Genomic DNA, 12,677 nt, shown 5'->3' on the forward strand with positions numbered 1-12,677 from the left:
CACCTAATAAAAACATACTCATGAAACACACACACACACACACAGATGAGTGGTAGATGTACGAAATTCCCAATGTAAAGTCGATACAGCCCAAAATATCAGTTGGTAACAATGTTTGACCACAAAGTGTCTGAACAGAGACCAAGGAAGGGGCAACAATATTTGGCAAAGCAGAATTTGGACCTGCAGAGATTCGCCTCCCCCTGTTTTTTTAGCCAGGAAGACACTGACATGTATTAAATTCTCAATGTTGAGTCTAAGCAGCCCAAATCTCGGTTTTTCAAATCTCTACAGGTCCAATATCTGCTTTGCCAAATAATGCATTCCCCTTGCAGGTCTCTTTTCAGACATCTGATATTTTGGGACGTGTACATACAACACTTATCTAGGCTGAGAAAAGAAAGGGAATTCAAATCTCAGCAATAAATCACAACTTCGAAATAATGCATTGACACCGCAACTTGATTTCTAGAGATCTATAAACCGAATAGTTTTTTCATGTTGTTCGACTCTATTGTATAAATGTATAAATTGTATAAATCATTCATAAGCAGCAGCAAACCAGATTATATACTTTTTAAACCGTTGCCATAGAGATGTTTACGTCTTGGAGCATCGTTCCGTTGTAGCTGTGCGCGCTCCCGCGAGGTCCATACGATTCTCGGGGGCAGAATTTGGCGTAACACTGATTCTAGTGGTCACGTGGAGGCTGTTAGCCAATGGAGGCGCTCCTTGCAGAGGCGCGCAACTTGATTCAGGAAGTACACATTTTGTTTTCGTTCCGGGCTCGCGCTGCCAGGAAAACCGACAAGAAATCCCTAAAATACACAAGAAACTTGGTTAAAAGAGACAAACTCAGGTGAAAATGACCGAGTCCACTCCCCTGTCATCGCTGGGGAAAGGTGACGGTTTACATCAACAAGGTAAGACAACAAATGGAAGGTGTTTACTGCTTCTGACACTAACTTTGGAAAAAGAGGCTTATCAGGGATTAAAACCTGATTTATTTTCGAATTAAGGGGACATTAAGAGATGAAAAAAGTTTCCATATTGATTAGATATATCTTATACTCACAAATTATCGTGTTATAAATGGGGGGAAAGGCTGAAGAAGCTGTAACACCTATTAAAGGTTGTGTTGCTAGTCCACTTGGTGTCAGTATGAGGATTTGACTGTATTGACTGCTCCCCTCCCTCCAGTTCTCGCCTCCTTCCCTCTGTGTGACATGGCCGAGGAGGACCTGATCCGGAACCCCTTGTTCTGTAAGCTCCTCGCCACCCTGGCTCAACATGTGGACCAGACTGGACTCACCGCGTCGCTGAGGTCAGAGCTGGACAAGGTACCAGCAGCACCGTGTTCACTAAAACCTTCTGCGTTGTTTAACCTACATCACACACACAACTCCGTATGAGTCATATTCTTGTGACTGCAGCTTTCGGCCAGACAGATCTCTTCCTTAAGATTTAAGGATGCTTTGTAGTAGTGGAACTCAGGATCATAGGATGTTTCCACCACCATCACTATACACCCTCACCTGAGGAAGAACCCGCTGAGATTGATCAAGGGCCAGGGTTTATCCTATAGTCAAGATCACGATTTAGGGTTATACGGATCAATGCCTTTAATAATCTTCAGGTCGTGGTAGAAATGACTCCTGTAAGGGATTTAAGATTTCCTACTTACCAAATGATCGGTACAGACTTGTTATAGAGAGACTCCCTATCAGATACGACTTCTACAGTCATATTCTCATGACTGCAGCTTTCAGCCAGGAAAAGATGTCCCTTTCTTAAATTAGAGCAAACAGCCATGAGCTGGATTTGCCACAGTATGATCAGTTATTCCTATTTTAAGACACAGTAGATGTTTATAACTTACTGACATCTACTGGTAACCAGTAAGACGTACAGTCACTCAGATGGGACCTCTTTCGTCGGAGCCTCGAGGTTGTTAGGTTTTATGTGTGTATAGGACCTACCAGGCCATCAACCCAGATATATCTGTCCACCCACTTTATACCAGCACATTGATAACCATTTGAGAAGGACTTTTACACGGTTCAGGTTGTCTTACCTCGGCCGATCGGCATGTGTGCTTCTGTAAGACTGGCATACAGAATGAAGGACACATATTTTTGTGCCCTTTTACACAGGATATTCGTAAAAAATATGGACACGACTCCTCTGAACAGAGTTATAACTTGTGGACACGGATAAAAGAAACTTAGTTTTTTTTTTTTCATAATGAGTTTGTTTTGTATATGAATTATTCTCTTCTTTTATTCCAGGCCGAGCAGAAGCTGCAGAGCCAGAGGCGTCACTGGCTGCGCTCGGAGAGCCTCCACAGAGGGCTGCAGGAGATGATCCAGGACTGCTCTGTCAGGAAGCACCACACCACCGTCCCCCCGGACCAGACCATGGTACTTTTCTCATACACATTGGTACAGTCCAAAAGTGCACAAGCAGTTGCATGGATTTAATGACAACATTTTTATTGTTGGTCAATAAAGCTGCTAAACGAAGGTACTATATATTATTATTGGTAAACAGTACATTGTATGTTCCTGTTTACCAAAGTGACGGGAAGAGACTGCAGTGTTTTTATTGAATAAGATGACAATAGCACATAATCTAATGCATCACTTGCTTTGAATTTGTGTTTGTAGTTCCATGAGACAATGGAGAAGTGTCTGCTGGTTGCTCAGTGTGTCAGACAGCTGGATCCCAGCACCACCACCAACCAGGACATGCCCTCCATTCTGGGCCTTAATACGCAACATGTGATGGAGCTCATGCCACCAGAGAAGGTGAATCATAAAATTGCATCTATCTACCAATTTTAATTTATTTCATTAAATATAAACTATGTTTGCACTGCAGATGATGCAGTAGACATATTGTTTAGGGCAACAATTTTAAACCAATTTAATCTCACTTATCAGTTTGGGTGTATTGCCTGTGTGTTTGCCTTTGCCCAACTTATATTTGTGTTTTCCAGAATGTACAAAGAATGAAACAGAGTCTACCAAAAGAGCTGGAGAAGCATCTCAAGAAAAAGTGTCTGAACCTCCTCGCTTACTACCAACCTGAATGGGGTACATTAACTAAACTCTGATTTATCTTCGGTTAGGGGCACAAATTTTACTTCTCATTCACTGTCAGAACCTTTATATGTCTTTGTCATAGTGATGCATGTTTTTTAATCTCTTCTAGAGAACGAGAGCGAGGGTCTGAAGAACAGCAAGTTGTCTCACCTGTCAGTCCAGCTGGACAAGGAGCAGAAAAGAGCGAAGAGTGTGAAGGAGACGTGTAGGGAAAACACTGTTCTCCTGCAGAGACAGACTCAACTCTACCTCTCTGTAAGTACTTCAAAGAATGTGTTTAGTTCAGTTAATTAACCTTATCTAAATTCATCTGCCTTTAATCTGAGGGTTGCCAAATATAATTTCCATGCGTGTCAGAATATGTCATATCCTGCTCTTTCCTCATAACCAGGAGCTGATCAAGTGTATTCAGCTTCTCCAGTCTCTCATCCTGGACCACAGGCTGAAGACCCAGACAGACTTGGACAGAAAGAAGTTGGAATACTTTGAAGGCAAATGTGAATTAGTCTTACAGAAGATAAAGTAAGCAGATTTCAATGCCTCACCTGCCTATTTTGTTGTTTATTGAGAAGAACACACATCAGTGATATGATTTTGCTGGTAGGAACAACATCTTTTTTAACCTGGCATCAGCAGTCAATATAGCACATAGTCCCAAGTTATTACTGCAGTAGTACTGCAACTCGTACTGAAAAGAAGTTATATACACTGTGTAAACATGTATTTCTGTTTCTCATATTTCCTCTTCTCTTCCTTTTTAAAGGGCCGAGATGGTAGAAATCCAGATGGACACCTACACAGCCGATGCAATATCTGCTCATAGAAAGATAAGGCAAGACATTTTTTTTCTATATCTTTTACAGATCAATTTGATCAAATAGTCCCGATAGCATTCATGTTTTTTTGAGTCTGTTCTATTTTCCGAAAAGCAACTAATATTTGTTAAAGAAATTCATACTTTTTCTCACTTGTATTTGTCATGTTCTTTGAATTTAACCTTATCCAAGCCTGCAGAACCACGTGGATGCAGTTTGTCTACAAATCAAACTGAATCATTCTGTTCCCTCTCCATTTCAGAGAAAAGTTGGAATCCGAGCTGAAGACCTGTCGGGTGGAGAAGCAGTCTGTGCAGATGAAACTCGCCTCTTTTGAGATCTTGGGCAAAGAGTTTGAGGCCCTGGCTGAGGAGTATTGCAGATTACTGCAGGAGATCGAAGCGAAAAACTGGGCTCTGAAGGAGTTCGCCCAGTACAATGAGAAGTGAAATGAAGCGTCTGATGCTGGGACAACAGCCAGAGCTTTCCCTTTTCACAGTGTTACAACCCTCACAGTGACATGCTGGCTTTTGAACACTTGACACATCAACTGTGTAGCATGTTGTTCAAATAAAGTCAACGCTGAGGATGTCATCCAATCTCCCAGAAGAAACCTACAAGAACCTTTGCCATTAGAGATGACATAATGTTTTAACTTGTTGATAAAAAAATGACTGTCATAGAAACGATCTCTCTGTTAACTGTTGTTTACTTTGTGTTAATAAATTAAGTTTCCTAAAATACTCCAATATCACTGCATCAGCATGGTACTCAGTATTCCACCTTGTTTTGTTTCCACCCAAACCTGTTTAGAGTTCAAACTTCGTCAGAACCTATTACAACTCTAAACTTCTTGCACGTGGCCACTTTGTAACTTTGGTTTTCTATATGAGCTTATATATATATTCTATATCTGCCTTTATAGCAGCTTTGTCTACGTAGTATATGCTGCATATGTAGGCCTGCAATATCAAGGTTATGGAAATATAAAATTATTTGCCGGTACAAACACCAGCTACTTCAAATGTTTGACTGTTCGCCACAGTTATTAAGCTGCAGTTTGCAATTTCTTCCACTAGTCTGCAGTATACTATACATTTTCACTGACATCTGCAGATTTACAGTACATAGAGCATTAACCTAGGTCTCCTTGTTTCACTTTCCTCTTCTGTAATCATATAAATAATACTCACTAATACAACAGTTTGTTTCTGACTTGAATCATGCTGTATTTAGCTTCAAACCAGCAATACAATTGTCTCGTAAAAGCTATGGTACTCAGAAACAAGGTTATTCGCTGACACCAAAAGAAGCACAATTGCTCACATTCAGTTCACTATTTAGTTGAAACTTAAGTTTTATTTGTCAAATGTACAATAAAAGACAGTTCAGCAACTGATCTAAAGGAATTGATAAGGTATTGATGAGTGTTTGTGGCATGTGAGAAGGCATCAGACCACGTTGTGATCAATCAGTGTCTTCTCTCGTGAAACAGTTTTATTTGCCAGTGTTTCATCGTCCTCAGATTCAAATCTGAGAAACTAGATTCAGAATCCATCAGGACAGAGACTCGGATAATCAATGCTATCAGTTTAAAGTCAAAGAAAACCAGATTTTTGATAAAAAATATTTCTTCAATATAGGCGTGAATTTTATTCGGTCGCCAACAACTCCTGCATACCTACAAAAGATCCCCCCATTAAAATGTTCAGCTCATTTAAAGGTGAAAAAGAAAACAGAGATCAAAAAGACTACAGCTGTTGCTACAAATAAGAACATGACAATACTGTGGGAAAAAGAAGAAGCGTGGCCTTCTATTCGGAGACGATCTTTGTTAACTCCGCCTGGTTGAGGGGGAAACGGAAGGGGGTGGGAGTGAAGCATCTCGCTGTGCTTTCGACCCTCTCTGCTCCCCTCTCATCAGCAGCAGCAGCAGCAGCCCCGCCTGGCGACGCGCGAACCGCTGGCTGCTCCACATCAGCCCGCATCTGGCTGTCACAGCAGCCGCCGCTCCGCCCGCCCGGTGTCGCGGCATGCTCCTATCCACACCGGGTCTCTCACACGCACACAGGGGACTCTTAACCGGAGAAAGACGCTATGTCGGAGGTGCGTAAATTCACGAAGAGGCTGAGCAAACCCGGGACGGCCGCGGAGGTCCGGCAGAGCGTCTCGGAGGCGGTGAGGAGCTCCGTGGACCCGGTGGTGAGTCTTCCCCCCCCCCCCCCCCCATGCTAACCGAGCGTAGCCCGCTAACTCCCCTCCACCCCTCCCTCCCTCCCCTCTCCTCTCCTCTCCTCTCCTCTCTCTATCTCTCAAGGGGAAGCACGCGCATACTCCGCTCTTCTCTTTCCCTCCTGCCCCCCCTCACCAGTTTTCATTCACTGGGACTGGTTGTCTCCCGGCACCTCCAGCAGCGGTAGCCCCGCAGCAGCAACAGCCGCAGCGTGGAACAGCCGCTGTCCCGTGTGTGATGCTAAAGAAGCGCTCGTTTTTGTCAGAATTTGTCAGCATTAGAGAAGATTGTGTGTGACATTGCCGTTCAGGGACACATGCTTGTGTCTTTCTTTTGTGTGCTTGCCGGATGAGGAGCATGAGTGCCAGCTGGACAGAGAGCTGCAGCGTGGCTTCCCCCCGTCATGTGGCCTTATTACCGGAGCCGAGTGGCCACAGTGAGCAGAGGAAGGCTCCGTAACTGATGTGGGTTGATGTTGCAAAACAAAAAAAAATACAGTTGTGTTCTTCCTTCACTTGGATTGAATAGCAGTGCTGCTCGCTGCCAGAGGCTCGAGGCAGACTGCAATAATGAGAAGGGGATGAGGCGCAGTGGCTTGAGATGAGTAGCATTTAGGATCCTGCTGATACAGCATGTTTGAGTGTGTGTGTGTGTGTGTGTGAAATCATTTTCCTGTCAGTAAGTCAAAGGCATGACATTTGTTTGGATGTCATTGCAAAGTGCACGCATGCTCCTGATGCCTTGTCTTCTTCCTGGTTTAACTCAAACCATCTGACAGCTCAAACACAAATACTATTAATGTGTCAATGACAAAACTGCATACTCAAGCCCCCCACCCCCCATAAACACACACACACACACACACACACACACACACACACACACACACACACACACACACACACACACACACACACACACACACACACACACACACACACACACACACACACACACACACACACACACACACACACACACACAACAGCAACACATCCTGGGCCCCTCAGAGAGTGCAGCCGGATGCCTTTTTTTATAAGAGACAAACTATTGTTCCCTGGGGTTTTCAGTCTGCAGTCTTATGATGAGCATCTTGACGACTGTGACGCAAAGAGTTTCCCACCGTAGTAATCTTGTGATACGGTTCTGATCACTGCAACAGAGGTGAGAGTGTGTGTGTTTTGTGTTTTTTGTGTTTGTAGCCATGCGTGTTGTTGTGTTTTTTAGCAGGTTTTGGCAGCTCACTTCAAAGGAGGCAGCGGTTGGCTTGGTAACTGAGAACAAACGCTGTTTTGTGGAGGGTTGCACGGCCTGCGTTCCTCTCACATGGGATTCCCTCAGGCAGGCTGTGACCATGCTTCCCTCAATGTGTGTTTGTGTGTTCCTCATCCCTGTAAAGTCACTCCTCTTTCTAAATCTTTCTAAACCCTATGTTTTTAGATTTCTCCGTGAATCTTCATGTTTCCAAACAGATAGGGTTTGTATGATGTAAGGCATCCCCTCGGCTGTTTAGTGTTCAGTGGCCTTATTGGAGTTTCCATCAGCTGATGTCACTGGACTTGTTGAATACTTGTTTTCAAGTCCGCTGCCATGTCTGTGGTTAATGGTCAATTTAGATTTCAAACTGGATGTTGGGCATGGGAGAGAAACGTAAAGCCCTCATCTCATTGAGGAAAAAGATCCAATCTGTGAAAGGCCTGATGTAACAAACAACCATGGCACTTAGTAGAGGTCATACCACCGCAAGGGCCTAATAGTCCCTATTTTGTCATCAAGAATTAGTCCTTGGAAAGTCAGTAAAAACTAAAAACATGCCCTATCTCGCAATGTTAAGAGATAAAAAAAGAGCTGAATCTGACCCAGTTCCGCACCAAAAATCTATCTCTTTTCCCCTGACCCATACTACATCCTTCCACAAATTTAGTGATAATCTTTCCAGTAGTTTTCGAGTAATCTTGCTTACAAACAAATGAAATGAAAACATGACCTCCTTGGTGGTTATTTACCTTAGTAATACAACTATGTTGATTATTACATAGTTTCCCTGGTGGTGTTACACAAGAAAGCCTCTTTGTACAGCACATTGGAAAGATGTTGTTAGGGTGACAAGTTCTGATGACACAGGTACACAAAATGAAAACGGTAAATAATCAGTTTGTCAACCAACAGGGAATTAATGGGCAACTCATTTTATGATATCACATCATGCTACTTTCAGCAAAACATACAAACTTATTAAATACAGCTTTTCAAGCTTGTAGAATAAGATGATTTTATTTGACCTTATATGATTGTAAACCGAACATCTGGATTAATTTGATCGACCAAAGCATGAATCAGTTAATCAAGAAACTAATCAGTAGATTAGCTCTCTAAAAGATAAGATACGAAAATATAAGATAAAATAAACTTTATTGATCCCAACCTGGGGAACTTCTCTTGTTACAGCAGCAGATATAATGAGGTTGATGAGAGAACACGTGAAAGTATAAAAATTTAAAGAAAATACAGAGAATATGTACATAACACACCTTTACACTACAGACAGAAATATTATCTGTAGAGAGACATCCTTGGTAAAGTGCAGTGACACAGGATGATTGCACGAGGATGTATTTGTGCCTTATGGATAAAAAGATATTGAAATAAATGCATACATATACATTTATAGACTATTATAAGTATATAGGCAAGTATGGTATACAATATAAATATAGCTCAGCACTCAACAGTATGGTTCCAGAAGTAAAAATCCCATTAATATTCTTGAAATTGGGATTATTAACCATAATATTTAAAACAAAATCGTTATAGCATATGTTATAACATTTTGGGGATTATTTGTAGATTTTGTTTTTTGCATTAACAATAAGCTCTTTTTGTGTATACGAAATTTCTTATAGACAAGGAGTAATAGAAGAAAAAAACTTACTAGGCATCTTCGTCCCTTGAAGGAGCAGCTGTGTGTCTGCGCTTCTCATACACACACACACACACAGACTGGAGCACTTACTGGGGTCAGCCGTGGGACAATTCCTTCATACTGTATGTAGCTTGCATGTCAGTGTGTGTGTGTGTGCGTATGTGTGTGTGTGTGTGAACTCATCCATTGTGTATAAGCGTAAGCCTCTGTAGCCAACATGATAAAATCCACCTGGTTGTTTTGGAGCCTTAAAAGCCTTACATCTGCAGAACCGTAATGGGTCACAGACATCTGGCAATGCACCTTCACTAACATCATAGTAGTCATCATGGTTCCCCCGAAGGCCGACTGGAACTCGTGCTTTGGTCTGTGATTGTTTGAGTGTTCTCCTCAGTCAGGTTGATAGCTGAGAGGAGAGCGCGCAAAGCATATTAGGAGATTATGACATACGCAAGATGGCAAAGTGCCTTGATTGCATGCATCACAACTGTTTTGCCCAAGTGTTAGGCCATGTCCTCGGGGTTTCAGCTTCTTTGCATTTCTCAATCAGTGAGACATGTGGCCTCACAGCTGCCTGTTCGTAATTCTCAAGCTTCTCTCCTCTTCTGTAAAAAGCAGAACTTTTTCTCATCTGTCTTTCCTTCTCTCTGAACTCGCTTCCTCTCTCGCCCTCCCTCTCTCTGTAATATGATCAGTGTTGTCGCCGAGCCACTGTGTGCTGCTGAGCGGGCGCCTCCGACATGTAGAGCCGCGGTTGAGCCGTGTTGCACATGACAGGAAGCAGAGCTGCTGCTTCGGGTGCAGCCGCGGCTCGGCCACATGTAATCCTTTCAACAGACTTGTAGGTGTTGTGTATTGCTGCTGCTCAGGCTGCTGGTTGTTGTGTAGGGGGGTATGTGTGTAAAGCGATTGATAATGCAGAAGAATCGACATATACACAAATATCACAAGTTTTGTAGGGGTTGTTTAGGTAGTTTTTAATGTGATTAGTGGTTAAAAAAAATGGGAGACACGTGTGGATTTTTGGTGGTTTATGTGGACAGCCAAAATAGTCAGTGTCTGGCGGAAAGATTTGCAGAGAACACTCGAGTAACTGGCTTAAATGACAGCACCAAATTCCTGGTCAGAGAACATGGAAAGGGAACACTTTTTTCCCCTACAGTCTTTTATTCAAGAAGGATTTGTTAACCCCTTAAATATCCCTGAATTCATCTTGTTCTGCCAAAGATTGCAAATCCACAAAATTGTATTCTTAAGTTACGAGACAGAATGGTTCCATGATATGAAACAGGTCACTCTCAAATTTGAGAAAGAACTTGCCTTTCTTGGGTGTGAATGTTAGAATTAGTATTAACATCTTATGTAACAGTGTGAAATACAATTAAAAAAAAAACAGCCTCTATAACATTAATATCCCAACATAATAAGCAAATATAAAGATAATGTTTGTGGAGAAAAAACAACAACATATTTTCTTATTATTTCACAAGACCATTAAAAAGATTGATGACGTGTTTCCACCCGTTGTACAGAAATGAAGGCAGAACATCCCAGTTACAGGTGCTGCCATCTTGTGCTTTTGACGTCATTTAGAGCCTAGTCTATTGGCAAAAAAATTGGGTGTTCATGTTGGACCTTGTTACATTTAGTAAGAATAAAATATGTTTTCATAATTCTTGGAATCGATATCAATTGACTGGGCTACTTAGGAAGATGTTTTTAACTATCCAGCTTGCTAAATGACTATATATCTCAGAAACGCTTCCTGTACCCAGAATAACAATGCACACTGTAAACATACCCAGTGGTGGTTTTAGATTGAAGGCAGTAGAAAGCAGTGGAGACCAACAAGCAGTAAAAAGAAAAGAAAGCCAGACTGCTGCATAACTTTACTGCTGACTATTTCCCTCAGCTGGAAAAGGCAGCTCTGGATCTCAGCTGCTCGACAGTTCAATGGAAAGTTGACGGAGCACGGAGAAGAAAATCACTCTCTCATATTTTCCCAGCCGTAGGGCGCAGTCAGAGTCTCTCCTCGTACATGTGCGTTTACTGCCTGCTGACCCGGTGGCAGCGGCTCACTGATGTGGCACAGAGGCTGATATACAGCCTGATTTCTGCTCCGGCCCGAACGGCCTGGTGGCTGCTTTGCCAAGGCTTATTGGCTAAGCTATTCATCACAAGTCTTCTCTGCTTAGCTCGAGCTTAAAGTGGCACTTTCTTGGAAATTAATTCTGAACCTCTCCAAGTGGTTTAGGGCTATGTTTGTTATCACATCCTGACCTAGTTGGAGAATGGAAGGCTAAGTTTTTAGCAATTTTTAAACATAACAGAGGCAGATTTCAGATCATCCACTTCTCTATGAAACTGAAAACAGGAAGATGTGCGTCAGGACTTTCATGTGACATATCTGTTGAGTATTGTAACATTTTTATAAACCAGTGCAATGCCCTTTCTAAACCTGCCTGTTAGGAATGGGCTGTTCCGTCAGCCTGTGTTAATGCCCAAGATCTACTTCAGTATTTTTCCACTTGTGAAGTTGATAAAATGAACGATTCGACATAAAAACTCACAGACAGAAAGATCTTTGTGGAATAAGTAGATAGATGCCTCTAAAAAGAAGATGATCTTCATTTAACTACACGTAATTTGTCTAGTTTTTCAATGTTCTCACCTTCTTTGGCCTTTTCTACATTTGCCCACACATTTCCTCTCAGTTGCTTTTTTTTTCATCCACCCACAATTCTCTGAGCAACGATATCCCTGCACCATGACAGCTGTCTGAACTTTGCAGTAGCCTCTCTGATCTCTTGCGGCTGTACTGTTATTACACGGTTGGTGAAAAGTTGTGAGGGTTTGTTAACTGCCTTCAAATGGCTTATACACAGCCAAGGTAAAACTATCAAGGATGTGAGATCAAGAAGAGTTTTATTTGAAACGACATGTTTTTTATATTCTTACTCTCTTCCTCCCTCAGGAGCAGCCAAAGATTATCGAGCCGCTGGACTATGAGAATGTGGTGTTTCAGAGAAAGGCCCAGATGCACAGTGACCCCAACAGAGACCTGCTGCTCTGCCCGGTGGACGATGTCTCGGTGAGTCACCGACCCACATCATCATCCACTGTGTCCTCTGGGACTCACTCGGCTTCCATCATCAGCATGAAGTCACGAGTCAGGGGAATTCAAAAGCTTCTGTTTATTTAGAACTTCAGAGTTTTATTTGCCTGGATGAGATGCAAGAATGAATTTTCTTATTTGCTTTTTGCAGTTCAGTAAAAATGTAAGCCCACTTAGCAAACTAAGATCAGGAAAAGCTGATACATAATTGTAATCACAAGGTTCAATATACATATATATAATGTTAGAATACAATAAAATGTTTATCTTGATACGATTTTGGACCATATCGTATTACTATCGTATCGTATTACTAAAGTAATACGCAAGTAACAATCAACTTAATACATCCCTTAAATCATTCACAAAATAATCAATATCCTGTATACAAAATAGCATAAATGTGTGTTTATTGTGTCAAAGATATGTAGCATGTGCATGTATCTCCTGCATCACAATTAATTTCACAATAAACCTCTGAGTTGAA

The 12,677-nt window shown here is 41.9% G+C and overlaps 2 protein-coding genes across 2 annotated transcripts in view; both read left to right on the top strand.

Annotated features, from left to right (window-relative positions):
* The first annotated feature begins 810 nt into the window (after positions 1–810).
* On the top strand, positions 811–4,604 carry haus4 (HAUS augmin-like complex, subunit 4). The gene is made up of 9 exons (XM_061066446.1): positions 811–923; positions 1,201–1,340; positions 2,289–2,420; positions 2,667–2,807; positions 2,999–3,095; positions 3,214–3,359; positions 3,496–3,626; positions 3,868–3,936; positions 4,182–4,604. Exons 1-9 carry the CDS (start codon positions 866–868, stop codon positions 4,366–4,368), a joined length of 1,101 nt encoding a protein of 366 aa, XP_060922429.1. The 5' UTR covers positions 811–865; the 3' UTR covers positions 4,369–4,604.
* A 1,336-nt stretch (positions 4,605–5,940) lies between these two features.
* dock11 (dedicator of cytokinesis 11) overlaps positions 5,941–12,677 on the top strand; it is a 54,094-nt gene continuing 47,357 nt past the window's right edge. The window contains exons 1-2 of the mRNA XM_061066384.1: positions 5,941–6,121; positions 12,050–12,166. Of these exons, the coding sequence (XP_060922367.1) occupies positions 6,017–6,121; positions 12,050–12,166 (222 nt within the window). The 5' untranslated portion in view covers positions 5,941–6,016. The remainder of the gene's footprint in view (positions 6,122–12,049; positions 12,167–12,677) is intronic.

The sequence above is a fragment of the Limanda limanda genome, chromosome 22 (assembly GCF_963576545.1).
Source record: "Limanda limanda chromosome 22, fLimLim1.1, whole genome shotgun sequence".
Taxonomy (NCBI): domain Eukaryota; kingdom Metazoa; phylum Chordata; class Actinopteri; order Pleuronectiformes; family Pleuronectidae; genus Limanda; species Limanda limanda.